Source organism: Grammomys surdaster, unplaced genomic scaffold, assembly GCF_004785775.1.
Source record: "Grammomys surdaster isolate TR1022 unplaced genomic scaffold, NIH_TR_1.0 373, whole genome shotgun sequence".
NCBI lineage: Eukaryota > Metazoa > Chordata > Mammalia > Rodentia > Muridae > Grammomys > Grammomys surdaster.
Window position 1 is genome coordinate 4,964,171 of NW_021604792.1, and position 15,634 is coordinate 4,979,804.

Genomic DNA, 15,634 nt, shown 5'->3' on the forward strand with positions numbered 1-15,634 from the left:
TGTGTGTGTGTGTGTGTGTGTGTGTGTGTAGATTGGGTTCCTCCTTCTGCTCTGGCTCCTCCCTCGTGTATTGCTAGTCTGTGATGGTGGGGACTGAACCCAGGCCTTCAACACATGTCAAGCAAGCGCTCTAACACTGAGCCACATGCTTGAATTCTTCTCAGAGAGACTTTTCAAAGGACCAGGGAACGTCTTCAAATTCCATTTCAGTGAAACTCACATTTTCCAAGAGACTGGAATTTTTCTAAGAGTCTCACACTCTGGCAAGTGAAAGACTGAAGGCCTGGTGTCAGGCATGGGGGTGGGGGGACCTCAGGGTTAGGGTTAGAGGCTTAGGGTTTGTATCCCTGAGAGGGGACTCCGAAGGAGAGAGTGGAACCAAACAATGAGGTTTTAATGATGGGCCAGACAATACCATCACCAGGACGTCTTGACATGCATACCCTCCCCACTCTATTTAACCCTAAAGCTTTCGACAGGATCCTTGAGGGTGAACTTGGGATGACTGGAACCCTTTGTTCATCTTCCTAGTGTGGTCATGTGACTGAATCCCCGCTCTTTGTCTCGTTCACTAGTGTGCTGGGGATGTGTTCTAGTCTACTCCCCGACTGCCGTGATAAAATATCTACTTGAGGAGGAAAGACTATTTCAGATTTCAGCCCTTCCTTGAGGAAAAGAGGGTGGGAACCTGGAGGCAAGGATCTGAGGCACAAGCCATGGAGGAACACTTACTGCCTTGCTTCCTGGCTCATATTCTGTTGCCTTTCTTATGTAGCCCAGGCCTGCCCTGCATACTGACCACAGGACTGGCCCCTCTACATCAGTCAGCAATCAGACTAGTGTCCCACAACACGCCTACAGTCCAATCTGATGGAGGAAATTCCTCAAGTGCCCTTTCTGAGATGTGTCAAGTTGACAACTAAGATTAGCCATCACAGGGTGGGTGGCTGAGGGTAGCCCGTTAGGGCTGTCGGATCCCTGGTTTTTGCCGTATTCATTCCAGTTACAATTTTGAAACCAGTATCCTTGGATCGTCTCACCTAGAGTTTGCTGTTGCTGTTCTTTTTGATGTTTAAAAAACCAAAATTGAAATGTGTCAAAGGTACCACAACTTACGTTAACAGTGCTCTGCTGGGGTCAGGATTTCAACTTGGAGAATGTTGGACGCCGCCTGGAGGCACTTTCAAGGATCACGTTCAAGGCCTCAGAGTCCACAGTACACACACACACACACACACACTCGAAAAGCACTCGCACACATGCACACATGCACATATGATCGCACACACCAAAGAAATAACTGGGCAGAATTTCAACAGCACTGAGTTTAAGAAAAGTCTAATCCAATTAATTTGCTTATACAAAGCAAGTTAATCACGTCCTTGACTAGTCTGGTGTTCTGTGGACCGGGTGTCACACAGGGCTCTATCCTAGAACACTGAAGTCAGTAAATACTCAGCTAGCAAACCATCAGGTAGGTGGGTGAGCCCAGCCCCCATTGGGCATCCTTAAAGAGTCACCCCCTCTAAACACTTGTCTCCTTGGATCAGAAGAGTGAGGTCACAGAGTGGGATATGGAGACACACCTGGAATATTTGGGGTGACACTTCACCAGCGAACTGCCACAGGACCCAAAGGTTCAGTTCACCTTCGTTTTTATTTCATGTACAGTCCCTACAATGCCCGCAGCTGCCCCCTCCACTAAATGAATATTACCAAACGATACTGTGATTTATATTTCCATAATTCCCATGTGTCGTTTCTAGCAACAACAAATATATTTCTTCCTCTAACAAAGGTACTTCTTCATTATTTATTTAATATTTATTTGTTTATCTGGATTTCATATATATATATATGTTTAAAAAAACATATATATATATTTGGTTTTTGGAGACAATGTCTCATTCGGGAGCCCAAATTGTCCTCAGACTTTCAGCAATCCTCCTGCCTCATCCTCTGGAACGCTGGGATTACAAACCTGGCTACAGGGGTAACTTGACTGGGTCCAGTAGCAAAAGATGAGCTCAGCCTGAAGTCTGTCGCCTACTTCACAATGTCACCTAGGGCACCCTTGGCCAACTTCACAATGTTACCTTCAGCGAGTCCTGCCCAGACATGGGTCTCTGTAGGGGCTCAGGGGTAGATCTGCTTCTAGCCCCGTGTGAATCAGCTCCGGCCAATGAAGACACAAAGCCAAGGCCCGGGGGTGTTGAGCTCCTGAGGTCAGACAGGCTGGCGCAAGAAGCCCCAGTTCCTGACGGATGAGGGACCTGAGAAGACAGAAGGCCACAGAATCCGACCTGCGGGGAGGCATGCGACCCACCGCTGCCTCGGTTTCCTTATCCGCTGCCACAGGGGCTGAGGCTACTTTTAATTAATTCCTTAGCCCTGACCTGCAGGAGGCGGCCAGAGAAAGCAGCGCAGCCCCTGCACTTCCCAAAAACTTTCCCGGCCCGGCCCACAGGTGGCTGGAGGGTCAGAGCAGACGGAAAGGATCCGCCTATCCTAGCCTAGGGCTCCGTAGGGCGAAGGTTGGTTCCCAAGGCCACGTGAAGCGCCCAAGCAGGCCAGACTAATGTCAGAAGAAAGTTAAGATCGTCCCGGTCTCTGCAACGCAGCGCCCCGCTGCCACTCTCAAGTGCGGCTTCTTGCAACAGTTGTCACCGCCGGGCGCCAGCGGGACCTAATCCAACCAGGCAGAGGTCACAGCGGAGGAGCGATGTGCCACCGCAGACCTGGCAGGAGCCTCAGGCCGCCATCGCCGCTGCTGCTGCTGCTGCCATTGCTGCTGCAGCCTCCCTGGGCAGCCGCCGCCTCCGCGAAACGCAACTCAGCAGGTGAGCAGAGCGAGCTGCCGCGGACTTAGAGGCGTCGCCCTGTACCCCCCAACCCACGCCCGCGGTTCCCCAGGGTCCCAGCACGTTTGCATCTAGGGGCGTCTTGGGTCGCACTTCTTGGTGGGGAGCCTGACGGGTTAGGATCTAGCCCTGAGGTAGATCAGCGGTGGCGTTTAAGGAGGGCACGGGGCTCTGCCAACTTAAAAAATTTTGGCCTTAATTCTCCTGTCCCGTATTTTGGCCCAGACAACCTCGACTGGTCCTAAAGGCTCCGGTCCAGAGATTTATCCGGATCAGACTGAGGTGTGATTTCGAGCTGACCTTTGTTCCGCTTCTAAAAGTAGGCAAGTGACTTGGGCTTAAGAGAACTGATAGCGAGCCGGTTGTGTCATCTTGATAAGGGACAGGGCTACGGCTGCTGAGTTTTTCCCTCCGAGCCTCAGAATCCCAAAGTGGGTTAAAGCCTCCATTCTACCGCGCGGAGCCTGGGACTGGGGGGAAGTCAGGAATTTGCGTAAGGGATAAGGTAGCTGGGTTGCGGGAGGGCACTGGTGTAATCCTTCCTGTTAGAAAAAAAACAGGCCTCAGCAGGTGTCCTTCCAATCTTACCCTTCCATTTGCAAGGAGACCAAAATGAATTGTGGGATACGTAGACTTGGAAGACTCCAAAAGTCAGATTCAGAGAGGATTACTTCATTCTGACCTGTGCAAGGATAGGAGGGCACGTGGGCAGTGTCCCCTTTCAAAGACCGCTGATTTTCTTGTTACTGTCCCTCAACAAGTACCTGCATCCTTCCGATTTTGAAGTGTTTGCTTTTAAAGCCTGCCCCACTCATTGTCTGGAACCTTTCCAGTCAGCACAGGCTCATGGGATCAGAAGGGACTGGTCCAGAAGTGCCTGGTGGTATCTCCCCGATTTAGCTGTATGTTCTTTGGTCATCCCCCGTTGTAATTCCTCACCAACCCCACCAGACACACACGCACACGCACACGCACACGCACACGCACACGCACACGCACACGCACACGCACATGCACACACCTTCTAGCCCAGAGAAGCTGCTGGTTAGTTGCCATGGCCAGCAATCCTGAAAGGCTCCTACATGGCTTTGAGGATAGCTAAGGATGCCTGCAGTGGCCATTTGAAACAGATATGATGTGCTTTCGCCCTCTTTATCAATATGTTATTGGTATTGTATTGGAGCTTCCCCAATCTTCCAGTAGGTTACCTAAAATTTAAATCATAAAAACAGAGACATTGCTATCTCCCTGGGCTTCCAAAGGTACCTAGCTCTGTACTGTGAGCTTAGTAGGTTGTGTCCTTCCTGTTCCTGGGGAAGAGAAATTAACACATTCACCCTAGACAGGACACCCGGGGCCATCTTACTACTGGCCCACTTCTTTAATTTTTGAATTCAGGTTTTATTTTTTCATTTCAGAGATTGGCAAATGGTTTTGCAGCCGTCTCTTTGTATTGTTCAAGGTATCACAGACAGCGTGCAGATGATGTGTACTCTGGGAAGTGCCTATGTGTTTTTTAGAACATCCTTGTATGGTTTTACTGTGTGTGTGTTCCATACTAGGGATTGAACACAGAACTTCACAAAAGTTAAAACATACCTCCTACCATCAAACCACCTCCTCCCCCAACTCCCGATGCCGTCTGAGAATAATCTTTTTAAGAGGAATGAATGGCAAAATGGGGTGGTCTCTAGCGAGAGGTGAGACTCAAAATGTAGCACATTCCTTGGTAAAACTGGTTCTTCTCCTTGGCAGGGCTAGACTCCAGAAGTCAGTATTTGCATCATACCAGCCGTGATCAGATCTCAGGGAGACAATTCACCTGATACACGCCCAAGTCTGTTCCCAGATTCATCATTAATTATTCATGAGAAATATAACTGTCAGGCTGACTGGGGACCTGACTCATCTGCCCTGACTGGGCACTGGGAACTGGAATCAGCTGGCAGGAAGCACTTTGCTATTCTGGTTGTCATTTAGTCTCCTTAAGGTGTCATGGCTGACTACAGGTTGAGTCCAGTGGCTGCTTTAACTCTGACAGCGGGTTATATATCTGAGTTCACTAAAGTCAGCCTGCTGGCTGCTCCAGGGGTTATTTTTAACATGGAAATTCTTTAATACTTTTTTTTTAAAGACATTATGTAGCCCTGGCTAGCCTAGAATGCACTGTGTACACCAGGCTGACCTGGAACTCAGAAAGAGCAACATTTCTCTCTCTCTTGAATACTAGATATAAAAGCAAGAGACACCACACCAGCCTGGTCTTTTTATCCCTAAACAGTGTTCCAATTGCTCCTGCGTTCTGATTTTTGGCTATAAAGGGTGGCTAGTGAGTTATTGCTGGAGTTAGCATGTTCCTTTTTCTTACTAAGGCAAAGGAGGAACTTACAAACATTGTGGAGGTAGTGAAATTATGAGGAAATATTTATGTAAAACTTGTAACTCAGTGTCACCCGCAAAGACCTAGATGTCGCACGACATTGTGTCAATCCTCTTGGGGGTGGGGAAGATGTTGTGGAAGTCTCTTGATTGAGGTCTGAAAACAAAATGAACAAATCCTCTAGAGAGGCTGCCAGTGCCCTGAGAGGCCTCCATCAGTCTGCCAGTGCCCTGAGAGGCCTCCATCGTCAGTCTGCCAGTGCCCTGAGAGGCCTCCATCGTCAGTCTGCTAGTGCCCTGAAAGGCCTCCATCGTCAGTCTGGCAGGTAGTGTGATGGGCCCAGCATGAGCGGCTGACAAATTGTCAAACCTTAATTCCCTTTAAGCTCCTTTGTAAACTCAAGTGACCAGCATCCTAATTCATGTGTCCAAATCATGAGTCAATATACCAGGGCCAGTGAAATAGCCCAGCCACAAGGCTCAAGGCTCAAGGCTCAAGGCTGACCTGAGTTCGATCCCTGGGACTCACATAAGGGTGGGGGGAGATACCTGAGTGCACACTCCACAAAGTTGTCCTCTGGCCCCCTACTGCAAGCTTCGGCCTGTGCGCCCACATACGTCAGTACACAATGACCTTCATGTGAGTGTGTTCCCAGGTGTGACCTTCCAGTCAGTGTGACAGTTTGAGATTTAGGCGGCCATGTAATCAGGAAAGAATTGTGCTAGGCCGGAGGGAGAGGATGTGGCACCAGATGAGACTCTCCTCCCATTCTCCAGGAGTTTGTGACGGAGATTATCCGGACCAATCACACAGATATGTCTCGTCGAGTGCCCTGGATGGGAGGTGACTCAGAGTAACAAATCTGTCAGGCGTGGTGACACACGCCTGTAATCCAGCACTTGGAAGGCAGAGGAAAGATAATTGCCATAAATTGGGGGCCAGCCTGAGTTACACAGCAAATTCCAGGCTAGCCAGAGCTATATAGTGAGATGCTTTCCCAAAGAGGGAGTGTGGGTGGGGCTGGGGGAGAACCACATCAGAATGAAGTCACGTTAGTGTTCAAGGGGAAGAAAAAGGATGCTTTTGGATTCGACCAAACCTCTAGTCATTTCCTGCATTCTACGCTTCGTTGATTCTTTTTTTGTTGTTGCTGTTGTTTTTCGAGACAGGGTGGCCTGCACCACCACCGCCCAGCATGCTTCGTTGATTCTTAACTGTTCTTCAGGTTTATCCCAGCTTCACACAGGCGTGTCCCACTGTGCCTCACTCCAGCTGCGCACCGCAGTGTCTTGCTTCCCACTTAGGGAATCTGTGACTGAGCAGTTTATGACTGAAGCCCATTTAGAGGACTCTAACCCTAGACAGGGCATCTTACGAGTGAGTAGATCAGGAACAGGCAGAGAAACTCGTCCTTTTCCATCCATGTTTGGGTTTTTTTTGTTTGGAAGAGGAGATCTCACTATGGAGGCCAGGCTAACCTCAAAGTCACAGTGACCCCCCTGTCTCAGCCTCCCATGTTCTGGGGTTATAGGTGTGAGTCACCGTGTCCTCTCCGGTCCTTGGGATGGAGCCTGCAGGAGTTTGAGTTTGTTACACACACTTCCTCAGCAGGCCTGTTGAAACCAGTCAGCAGTCCACAGCCAGGGGACCCTCACTGGCCTTCACTATTTCTTCCACTCTTGAAGCCGTTCATTGTTCCCAGGGAGAATTTGCCAGAACCATCCTTCCCTTAAGCAGAGACGTGGGCTTTGATCTCTGCACACAGACAAGCTGAACACGTACCATTAGTTTCTTGCAAGGACGTTACGTAACTCACAAATCAGTTGTGCCTTTGGTGACTCTGAAAAAGATGCAGAGCAAGTTTACAAGCCAGAGAGCAGTTTCCTGAGGGCCCTTGTAGGAGGAGAAGCTCTCGCTCTCTCTCTCTCACTCTCTCTCTCTCTCTCTCTCTCTCTCTCTCTCACACACACACACACACACACACACACACACACACACACACACACACACACAGAGGCACAGTGCATGTGAAAGAGGAAGGACGTCTGAGGCACATCAACGAACCTGCCCTCAACCCAATCTAAACAGAATAAATCTCAATATTATTTTCTTTTCCCTCACATATCCCACCTGCTCAAACTCTTTCCTTTCTCCCTCCCTCCCTCTATAGGACTGATCCATTAGCCAAGGCTATCACCTAAGGTTGAAAGCCATTCCCTCTTCCATAAAATGAGATGTTAAGACAGTTAGGTTCTGAAGATGGGAGCCAGTCAGACATGATAGCTCACACCTGTAATACCAGCCCTCAGGAACCTGAGGCAGGAGGATTGTGATGAGATAAAAGCCAGCCTGGGCTACATAGTGAGTTCCAGGTCAACCTGAGCTACAGAGTACTATCCACTCACATAAATAAATAAATACATAAATAAATAACTGACATGCATTTTTAAAGCAAATTTTAAAGGCTTTTTTAATTAAAAATAAGTTCATGAAGAATATAGTAAAGTGCACAAGAAATGTAAAGAGAACATCTGAGGTTTTGTTGTTTTGCTTTTACATGAAAAATATGAAAGCCATTGGAAGTCCTCCATCCTTATTAAGAATTTCTTTCTGCCGGGCAGTGATGGCGCATGCCTTTAATCCCAGCACTTGGGAGGCAGAGACAGGCAGATTTCTGAGTTCAAGGCCAGCCTGGTCTACAGAGTGAGTTCCAGGACAGCCAGGGCTACACAGAGAAACACTGTCTCGAAAAAACAAAGAAAACAAACAAAAACAAAAGAATTTCTTTCTAAGGTAATTGTTTTGTATTGTCTGGCGAATGATCCACAACAGCCATATTTTCATTTCTGAATGCATTATTGAGTAATGACAGGGGGTCCAAAGCATCATCACTTCGGGTGCTCAATCATCGAGCGGAAACCAACTGGAAGAGCCCCATAAAAGCACCAGCTAGAGTTCCCAGGAAGCCAGTATGGCTACGTGAGACCCTGTCTCAAAATAAGTAAATAGAGCTGGAGAATGGGCTCAGAGGTTGAGAGCACTAGTTCCTACAAAGGACGTGGGTTCAATTCCCAGAACCCACACAGAGTCTCAGAACCATCCTGAACTTCAGTTCCAGATGATCCAATGACCTCTTCTGACCTCCAAAGGCATCAAGCACACATAGGCACCAGGCATGGACATGGCACACTGCCATACGTGTGAGCAGAACACTCATAAAAATAAATCAAAGAATAAGTTAGAAGACCCAAATGAGACTCCTCAAAGAAACATCATTCAGGGGGAGGAGGGCAGCTACCTTCTCAGAGGTGGGTGGACACCATCTCTGCTTAAAGGAACTGCTAAAACCGAGGTCAGGGTTAGAAGGACACAGTATTTCCTCCCCACACAAGTTCACTTTCTCCAACATCTGTCCCTACATAGAAAAGCTCTTCAGTGGTTGAAATGTACGATAGATTAACATGCTAAAGAACTTGGAAAAAAAACCCACAGATGCTGAAAAACAAAAAGGAATTGATAAAAACCGTGGAATAAGCTAAGTCTATTAGGGGTGGAACAGAACTCTCAGATTTGGGGTTAATTCTGAAAGCATGCCCTGTGGGTAGGAAGCTGCTATGGGTGACTTCTTCTAAGGACTGGGCTCAGGTGTCCTCATACGGAGGTGCAGACGCTAACCTCTATGGTCAGGGAAGGAGGCTGCTCCAGCAGGAACGAGAACTGAGCCCTTGGATACTTCCCTTGCTTGGTATGCAGCGAAGGGTTTTGGAGAAAGATGCATAAAAGTATGCTTTGAGGGTAGAACAGAAAGCGAGGAGTGCTCCGGGCTCACCTTCCCTCTTTCTTTCGTGGTTTCTGTTCAGTGACTTCTCCCAGCCTCTGTTTTGTGGGTTTTAGTTAGGAAAGCCATCCTTGCTTCCTCATTTCCAGGGCTGGTGTGTGTGTGTGATATGTGTGTGTGTGTGTGTGTGTGTGAATGTGTGTCTGTGAGTGTATGTGAGTATATGTGTGTGACTGTGTATGAGTGTGTGTGTGAGAAAGTGTGTATGTGATTGTATTGAGTGTTTATCTGTGAGTGTATGTGAGTATATGTGTGTGTGAGTCTGTGTGTGAGTGTATGTGTGTGTGTGAGCATATGTGTAAGAGTGTGAGTGCCTGAGTGAGTGTGTGTGTGCATGTGGGTGTGGGTGTGTGTGTGAGTGAGATGGGGGAGGCCAGGAAAGGGATCTACTACCGCTTCTGAAGACAGAAAGAATCTTGGAGAAACATACTTTTTATATTTGAAAGGGAAGTTTCTAAAGAAGATGTGTACAGTTGCTAAACTGTGACTGGTCAGCTTCATTAACAGTTTTTTGTTTTGTTTTGTTTTGTTGTTGTTGTTTGGTTTCTCGAGACAGGGTTTCTCTGTGTAGCCCTGGCTGTCCTGGAACTCACTCTGTAGACCAGGCTAGCCTCGAACTCTCAAACTCAGAAATCCGCCTGCCTCTGCCTCCCAAGTGCTGGGATTAAAGGCATGCGCCACCACCACCCAGCCATTAACAGTTTCTTATTTGTTGCCAAAGCATAACCCTTACAGCAATCCCTACTCAGAGCTTCCTGCCTTCCTACCACTAATAGTGTTATTGAGTCTCAAATGACTTTATATTCCCTTTCTGATTTTCTCTTTATCCCCTTCCTCTCTCAGTTATACAGTCCAGGACCTTCAGCCCCAAACCTAAGAGTCATCTAACCTACTAACCTATTTCCACCTCTTTGATACTGACCTAAATGTAATAGGGTCTTTTTCTATTGATCTATAGTTACATCCATCTATCTATCCATCCATCCATCCATCCATCTATCTATCCATCTATCTATCTATCCATCCATCCATCTATCTATCCATCTATCTATCTATGTATCTATCAATATATCTATCACCTATCTATCTATCATTTATCTATGTATCTATCAATCTATGTATCTATCTATGTATCTATCACCTATCTATCTTTTATTTATGTATGTATCTATCAATGTATCTATCTATCTATCTATCTATCTATCTATCTATCTATCTATGTATCTATCACCTATCTATCATCTAGCGGCATTCGAGTGTGGGAGTGTACTGTGTAGGTCAGAGGACAACTTGCAGGAGTTTCTCTTTCTACCACCAGGGTCTTGGGTATCAAACTTACGCTCTCAGGTTTAGCAGCAAGTGCCTTTCCTCACTGAGCCGTGAAGCCTGCACTGTGCTTTTGTTCTTCAAACATAGCAGGTACTGGACAGCTTCTCAGAAAGGGTGATGCTCTACATACGGCATCCTTTCTCCTTCTCCAGCTTCCTCTTCCTCTTTTCCTCTCTTAGCGTTCTTGCCTTTCACAGTTCCTGTGCTTCTTTATCCAGTGTCCGAGGACTGAACCCAAGACCTTGGTGTGTTAGGCAAGTTACCTACCGTGAATTCACCCCTCCTTCCTTTCAGAGTGTTGATTTCCTTCTAGTGTTTTAGGACAGGATCTCATGTCATCCAGGCTAGCCTCAAACTTGCTATGTAGCTAAAGTTGGCCTCGACCCCTGGACCTTGCTACCTCTGCCTCCCGGGCGCTGGCATTACAAACTTGGTATCTTTTCCTGTTGCTGTGCAAGATGCCTTAACAAAAGGCACTTAGGGGAGGAAAGGTTTATTCTGGATCTCAGTTCAAGGGTAGAGTCCATCCTGCAGGAAAATCAAGGTAGGAGGAGCATGAAGCAGTTGCCCACAAAATCGTATCCACAGTCAGGAAGCAGAGAATTGCAGACATAGGAGGCTACTCAGCTCCCTTGCTACATTCTTGTACAGTCAGGATTGTAGTCAGGATGCTGCCACCACAGTGCGTGGGTCTTCCCACCCCAGTTAATGAGATCGTGAAACCCCACTCCCACAGGTATTCTCAGAGGCCTACCTCCCAGACAACTCTAGATTCTGTCTCATTGACAGCTTACACTGACCTCTACACAGACAGGATATCGGAATGATGGGGACAAATGGGAAGGGCTGGCCCAGTTCCCGGCAGGATGGAGAGCTAGACACGTCATTTCCTGGCCCCAGAGTGCTGGACACCTGGACATGAACTTGTGAGAACAAGTGGAGGAATTGAAGAATTTATTTTATTTATTTATTTTTTATTTATTTTTATTTTTTATTTTTTTTACTTTTTTATTTTTTGGTTTTTCGAGACAGAGTTTCTCTGTGTAGCCCCGGCTGTCCTGGAACTCACTTTGTAGACCAGGCTGGCCTCGAACTCAGAAATCCGCCTGCCTCTGTCTCCCAAGTGGTGGGATTAAAGGCGTGCGCCACCACTGCCCGGCATGAATTTATTTTTAAATAGTGTGTTATGTGTGTGTGTCTGTGTGTGTTTATTTTGGGACAGGTGAGTGCATGAATATGTGTGTGTGTGTGTGTGTGTGTGTGTGTCTGTGAGTGTGTGTATGTAGCCAGAGTCTAGCCTCAGACATTGTTCCTTGGGATGTTGTCCACCTTTTATTGTTTTCAAGACAGGTCTCTTGCTCGAGTGAGCGCCGGGGAGGCACCTGTGCTGCCCCCTTTAGCACTGGGACTACAGATACATACCATCACGCCTAGTAGATGCCAGGGATCAATCTCAGGTCCTTAGACTTGCTCAGTCAGTACTTCACTGACAGAGCCATCTCCAGAGTCTGTAGGCTAGAAGGCAAACGCTTGACTGTTGACTGCACAGGGGGAAGGCACCGGCCACAGGTGAGTGGTGTTCTCATGGCTCCCTTTTCCTGCAGGAGTGTACTATGCAACTGCGTACTGGTTCCCTGAATCGAAGACAGTGGAAATCAAGACGGTCCTGGACAAGAATGGGGACGCCTACGGCTTCTACAATGACTCCATTAAAACCACAGGCTGGGGCATCCTGGAGATCAGAGCTGGGTATGGCTCTCAGACCCTGTCCAATGAGATCATCATGTTTATGGCTGGCTACCTCGAGGGCTACCTCACAGCTCTGTAAGTGTCCCACCACTTTGCTTTGTGGCTCCTGGATCCTGGTGTGATGTGTTAGCAGTGGAGGGTAGCGGGGGTACACGGTCATGACAATTCCGTTTTGAAATCTTCCCCTTTTTAAAAGATGAGATTGTGTGTCGGTATGATTGTGTACTGGTGTGCCTGTGTGTGCATAAGCCGGAGGTTGGTCCTCCGCGTCTTCAATCACGCTCCACTGGAATGCTTTTGAGACGAAACCGGAAGCACTTTGATTCAGCGAGCCTGGACAGCCAATGGGCTCCAGAGCCACTCCTGTCTCCACCCCTCCAGCCCTGGGTTACACGTGCTGTAACCTCAGCTTTTTATGGGAGTGCTGGGAATTGCCCCGGCCATCTTCTCAGCCACCTTTCTTTGTGATGAAACCATTTCGAAAGATAGGAAACCATTTGGTATGATGTAATCCTTATAGTCATTTGCCATTGGGTAGAGAGCAGGTAAGATGCGGAATGATTTCCTGAGAGAGACAAAGCAGGGAAGATTTCTTGAGAGTAAAATGTAAGGTGCTGACTAAATGGTTAGTGGCAATTGCCACCAAGCCTGAGTTCAATCCCGGGGACTCACATGTTGAAAGGAGAGAACCGCTCTTATAAGTTGTCCTCTGACTTCCGTACTTTATATACCATGGCACGCTCACTTCCATACACACACCATAAATGAGTGGATGCATAAATAAGAACAGACTAGAGATTCTTTAATAAAATGCAAGGGCATTTATTTTCTAGTATTTTGAAACAACATTTCAAATAGACAAAGAGAGTTAAACTGAAATTTTAATGAGTATACTGTAATCATTCCTAAGTCTATTGCTAGTCAATCTTGGAGTCCTTGCCTTGTCTTATAAAATAACAAGGGCAGAGTTGATAATAATTTGATCACCATACTTAACACTTTTCTGGGGTTTATTTGTAGCAGGCTCTCATATAACCCAGGCTGGTCTTGAACTCACTGTGAAGTCAAAGATGCCCTTACACTTCTGATCTTCCTGCCTCTACCTCCCAAGTACTGAGACTATGAGCGTGGGCCACCATACCCAGTTTCATGTGGTGTTGGGCTTCTAACCAGGGCCTCCAGCACTCTCCAAGCTTCAAGCTACCACTGAGCTGTGTCCTGCAGTCTGTTTCCCTGAAACGGGGTCTCATTCCATCTCACTATATAGCCATGACTGGCCTGGAATTCATTAAACAACCCAGGCTGGCTCAAAGATGCAGTAATCCTCCTGATTCAGCCTCCTGAGAGCTGGGGGATTGCTTTATTGGGACAAGATTTTAAGGAGGTGAAGCTGTATTTCATTGAGTCACATCATGTTTGATATAAAATTGTCTTTTTCACTTGGTTTGCTTCTTTTATTCTCTGTGACCTAGTTAAGTGCAGTTTAATCTAACTTTATCGGGAGCTATTAAACCCTAGTTGTGATAAGTTAAATATGGATCTTAATCTTATTCTGAGGCACTGAGATGAAATCAGTTATGGACTGTGGCCCTTCTTTTATTATTATTTAGACTACAAATTCCTGTTTTGTGTTTATTTGTGGGTGTATACCTGCCCAGGGGTGGGGGGCAGCAGCCCAGAGGACAACGCTGGGTGTCTTCTATTTCTCTCCCCCTTATTTTGAGACAGGATCTCTTACTGAACCTACAGCTAGAATGACTGGCCAGTGAGCTCCCCTGATCTTTCTGTCCGCATACACCAGCTCTGGAATCACAGACATGCACTCTCATATCCAGCCAGAAATCCAAACTCAGGTTCTAACGTCATGCACTGAGCTAGCTTCTCAGCCCTCTTGTTTTTGTTTGTTTGTTTGTTTGTTTTGTTTTGTTTTGTTTTGTTTTACACAGCTTTGGCAATTTTATTATGTAAATAACCTTAACATTCAGAAGTGTATAAAGCCATTATCTGGAAAAGATTTATTCAATTTTACATGTGTTTTGCTTGCCTGCAGGTAAGTGTGTCTTATGTTTGCCATACTTGTGGAGGGCAAAAGAAGGCACTGAAAGCCCCTGGAACTGGAATTACCATGTGGGTGCTGGGAACTGAACCCAGGTCTTCTATGCTCTTGACCACTGAGCCATCTCCTTGACCCCTTGGAAATATTTTTAAAACATTTAAAGCTGTATTGTCTGTGTAAATTTAACTCCTCAGCACCTCTCGGTCTCCACTTGCACTTCCTTCTCCACTTAATTCTTGCTGTGTTATTTAACCAAGTTCCAAATTTGGAGAAATAATTCAGACAGCAATTGTTTGACTATAAACAAATAAGATTAAGTTGTCAGTGACACGCCTTGGAGCATGAAGGAAAGTGAGTTCTAAGAGAACAGCTCTCGTCCTTCTGGGATGTGCTAAGGATGGACACTACTTCCTTGGGTATTTCTACTGAGACCCACTGTTGGAGAGCCCATGGGGTTTGACCGGCTTCTGACTGGGTAGTATGATGGTGTTCTGTCTCTTTTTTTTTAAAAGAATTATTTATTTATTTTATGTATATGAGTACACTGTAGTTGTCCTCAAACATACCAGAAGAGGGCATCAGATCCCATTACAGATGGTTGTGAGGCACCATGTGGTTGCTGGGAATTGAACTCAGGACCTCTGGAAGAGCAGCCAGTGCACTTAACCACTGAGCCATCTCTCTAGCCCCCAGCGTTCTCATGATACAGAAAACATGTTGTAGCAACCTACAGCAGACACTTAGGTGTGTGTTAAGGGTTGTAATTAAATTGGGTTAGGGTTATGGTATGGGTTTTTAATGTTGTTTGTTTGTGTGTGTGTGTGTATACTTACGTCCATGGATGGCATGGCATGTATGTAATTGGCAGAGGGCATTCTGTGAGAGTTAGGTCTCTCCTGCCATGTGGGTTCTGGGGTTCAAACTCAGCTGAGCCCTCTCGACAACACTATACCTTCATTCTAGATGTAAAGCAGTTATCTTTGAGTAACCTTCGCTCCCTCCCGCCAAGTTCATTAAAAGCATGTCTACAGCAGAGATCACATTACTTATTTTCGCCTTTGTTTTTTGAGACAGCATCTTACTCTGTAGCCCTGGCTGTCCTGGAACTCACTGTTTAGACCACTCTGGACTTGAACTCACAGAGATCAGCCAGCCTCTGCGATCCTAGTGAGGGATTTAAGATGTGCACCACGGTGACACTGCTTAAATTTTATTTTTTTAAGAAGCAGCTACAATTCAGTAACTATGATTTGTTTTGTTTTGAATTGGTTGGTTTTGCTTTGTGTTGTTTTTGAACAAAAATCTCATGTTTTGACTTATTTTCTTTAACATTTTCTTTTATTTTTATTTTTCCTTTCTTTCTCTTCTTCTTCTTCTTCTTCTTCTTCTTCTTCTTCTCCTTCTCCTTCTCCTTCTCCTCC

At 46.5% G+C, this 15,634-nt stretch overlaps 1 protein-coding gene across 1 annotated transcript in view; it reads left to right on the forward strand.

Annotated features, from left to right (window-relative positions):
* Positions 1 to 2,268: 2,268 nt before the first annotated feature.
* The window catches only part of Plbd1 (phospholipase B domain containing 1), a 56,182-nt gene continuing 42,816 nt past the window's right edge, over positions 2,269 to 15,634 (forward strand). The window contains exons 1-2 of the mRNA XM_028781007.1: positions 2,269 to 2,840; positions 12,013 to 12,232. Coding sequence (XP_028636840.1) covers positions 2,723 to 2,840; positions 12,013 to 12,232 — 338 coding nt within the window. The 5' untranslated portion in view covers positions 2,269 to 2,722. The remainder of the gene's footprint in view (positions 2,841 to 12,012; positions 12,233 to 15,634) is intronic.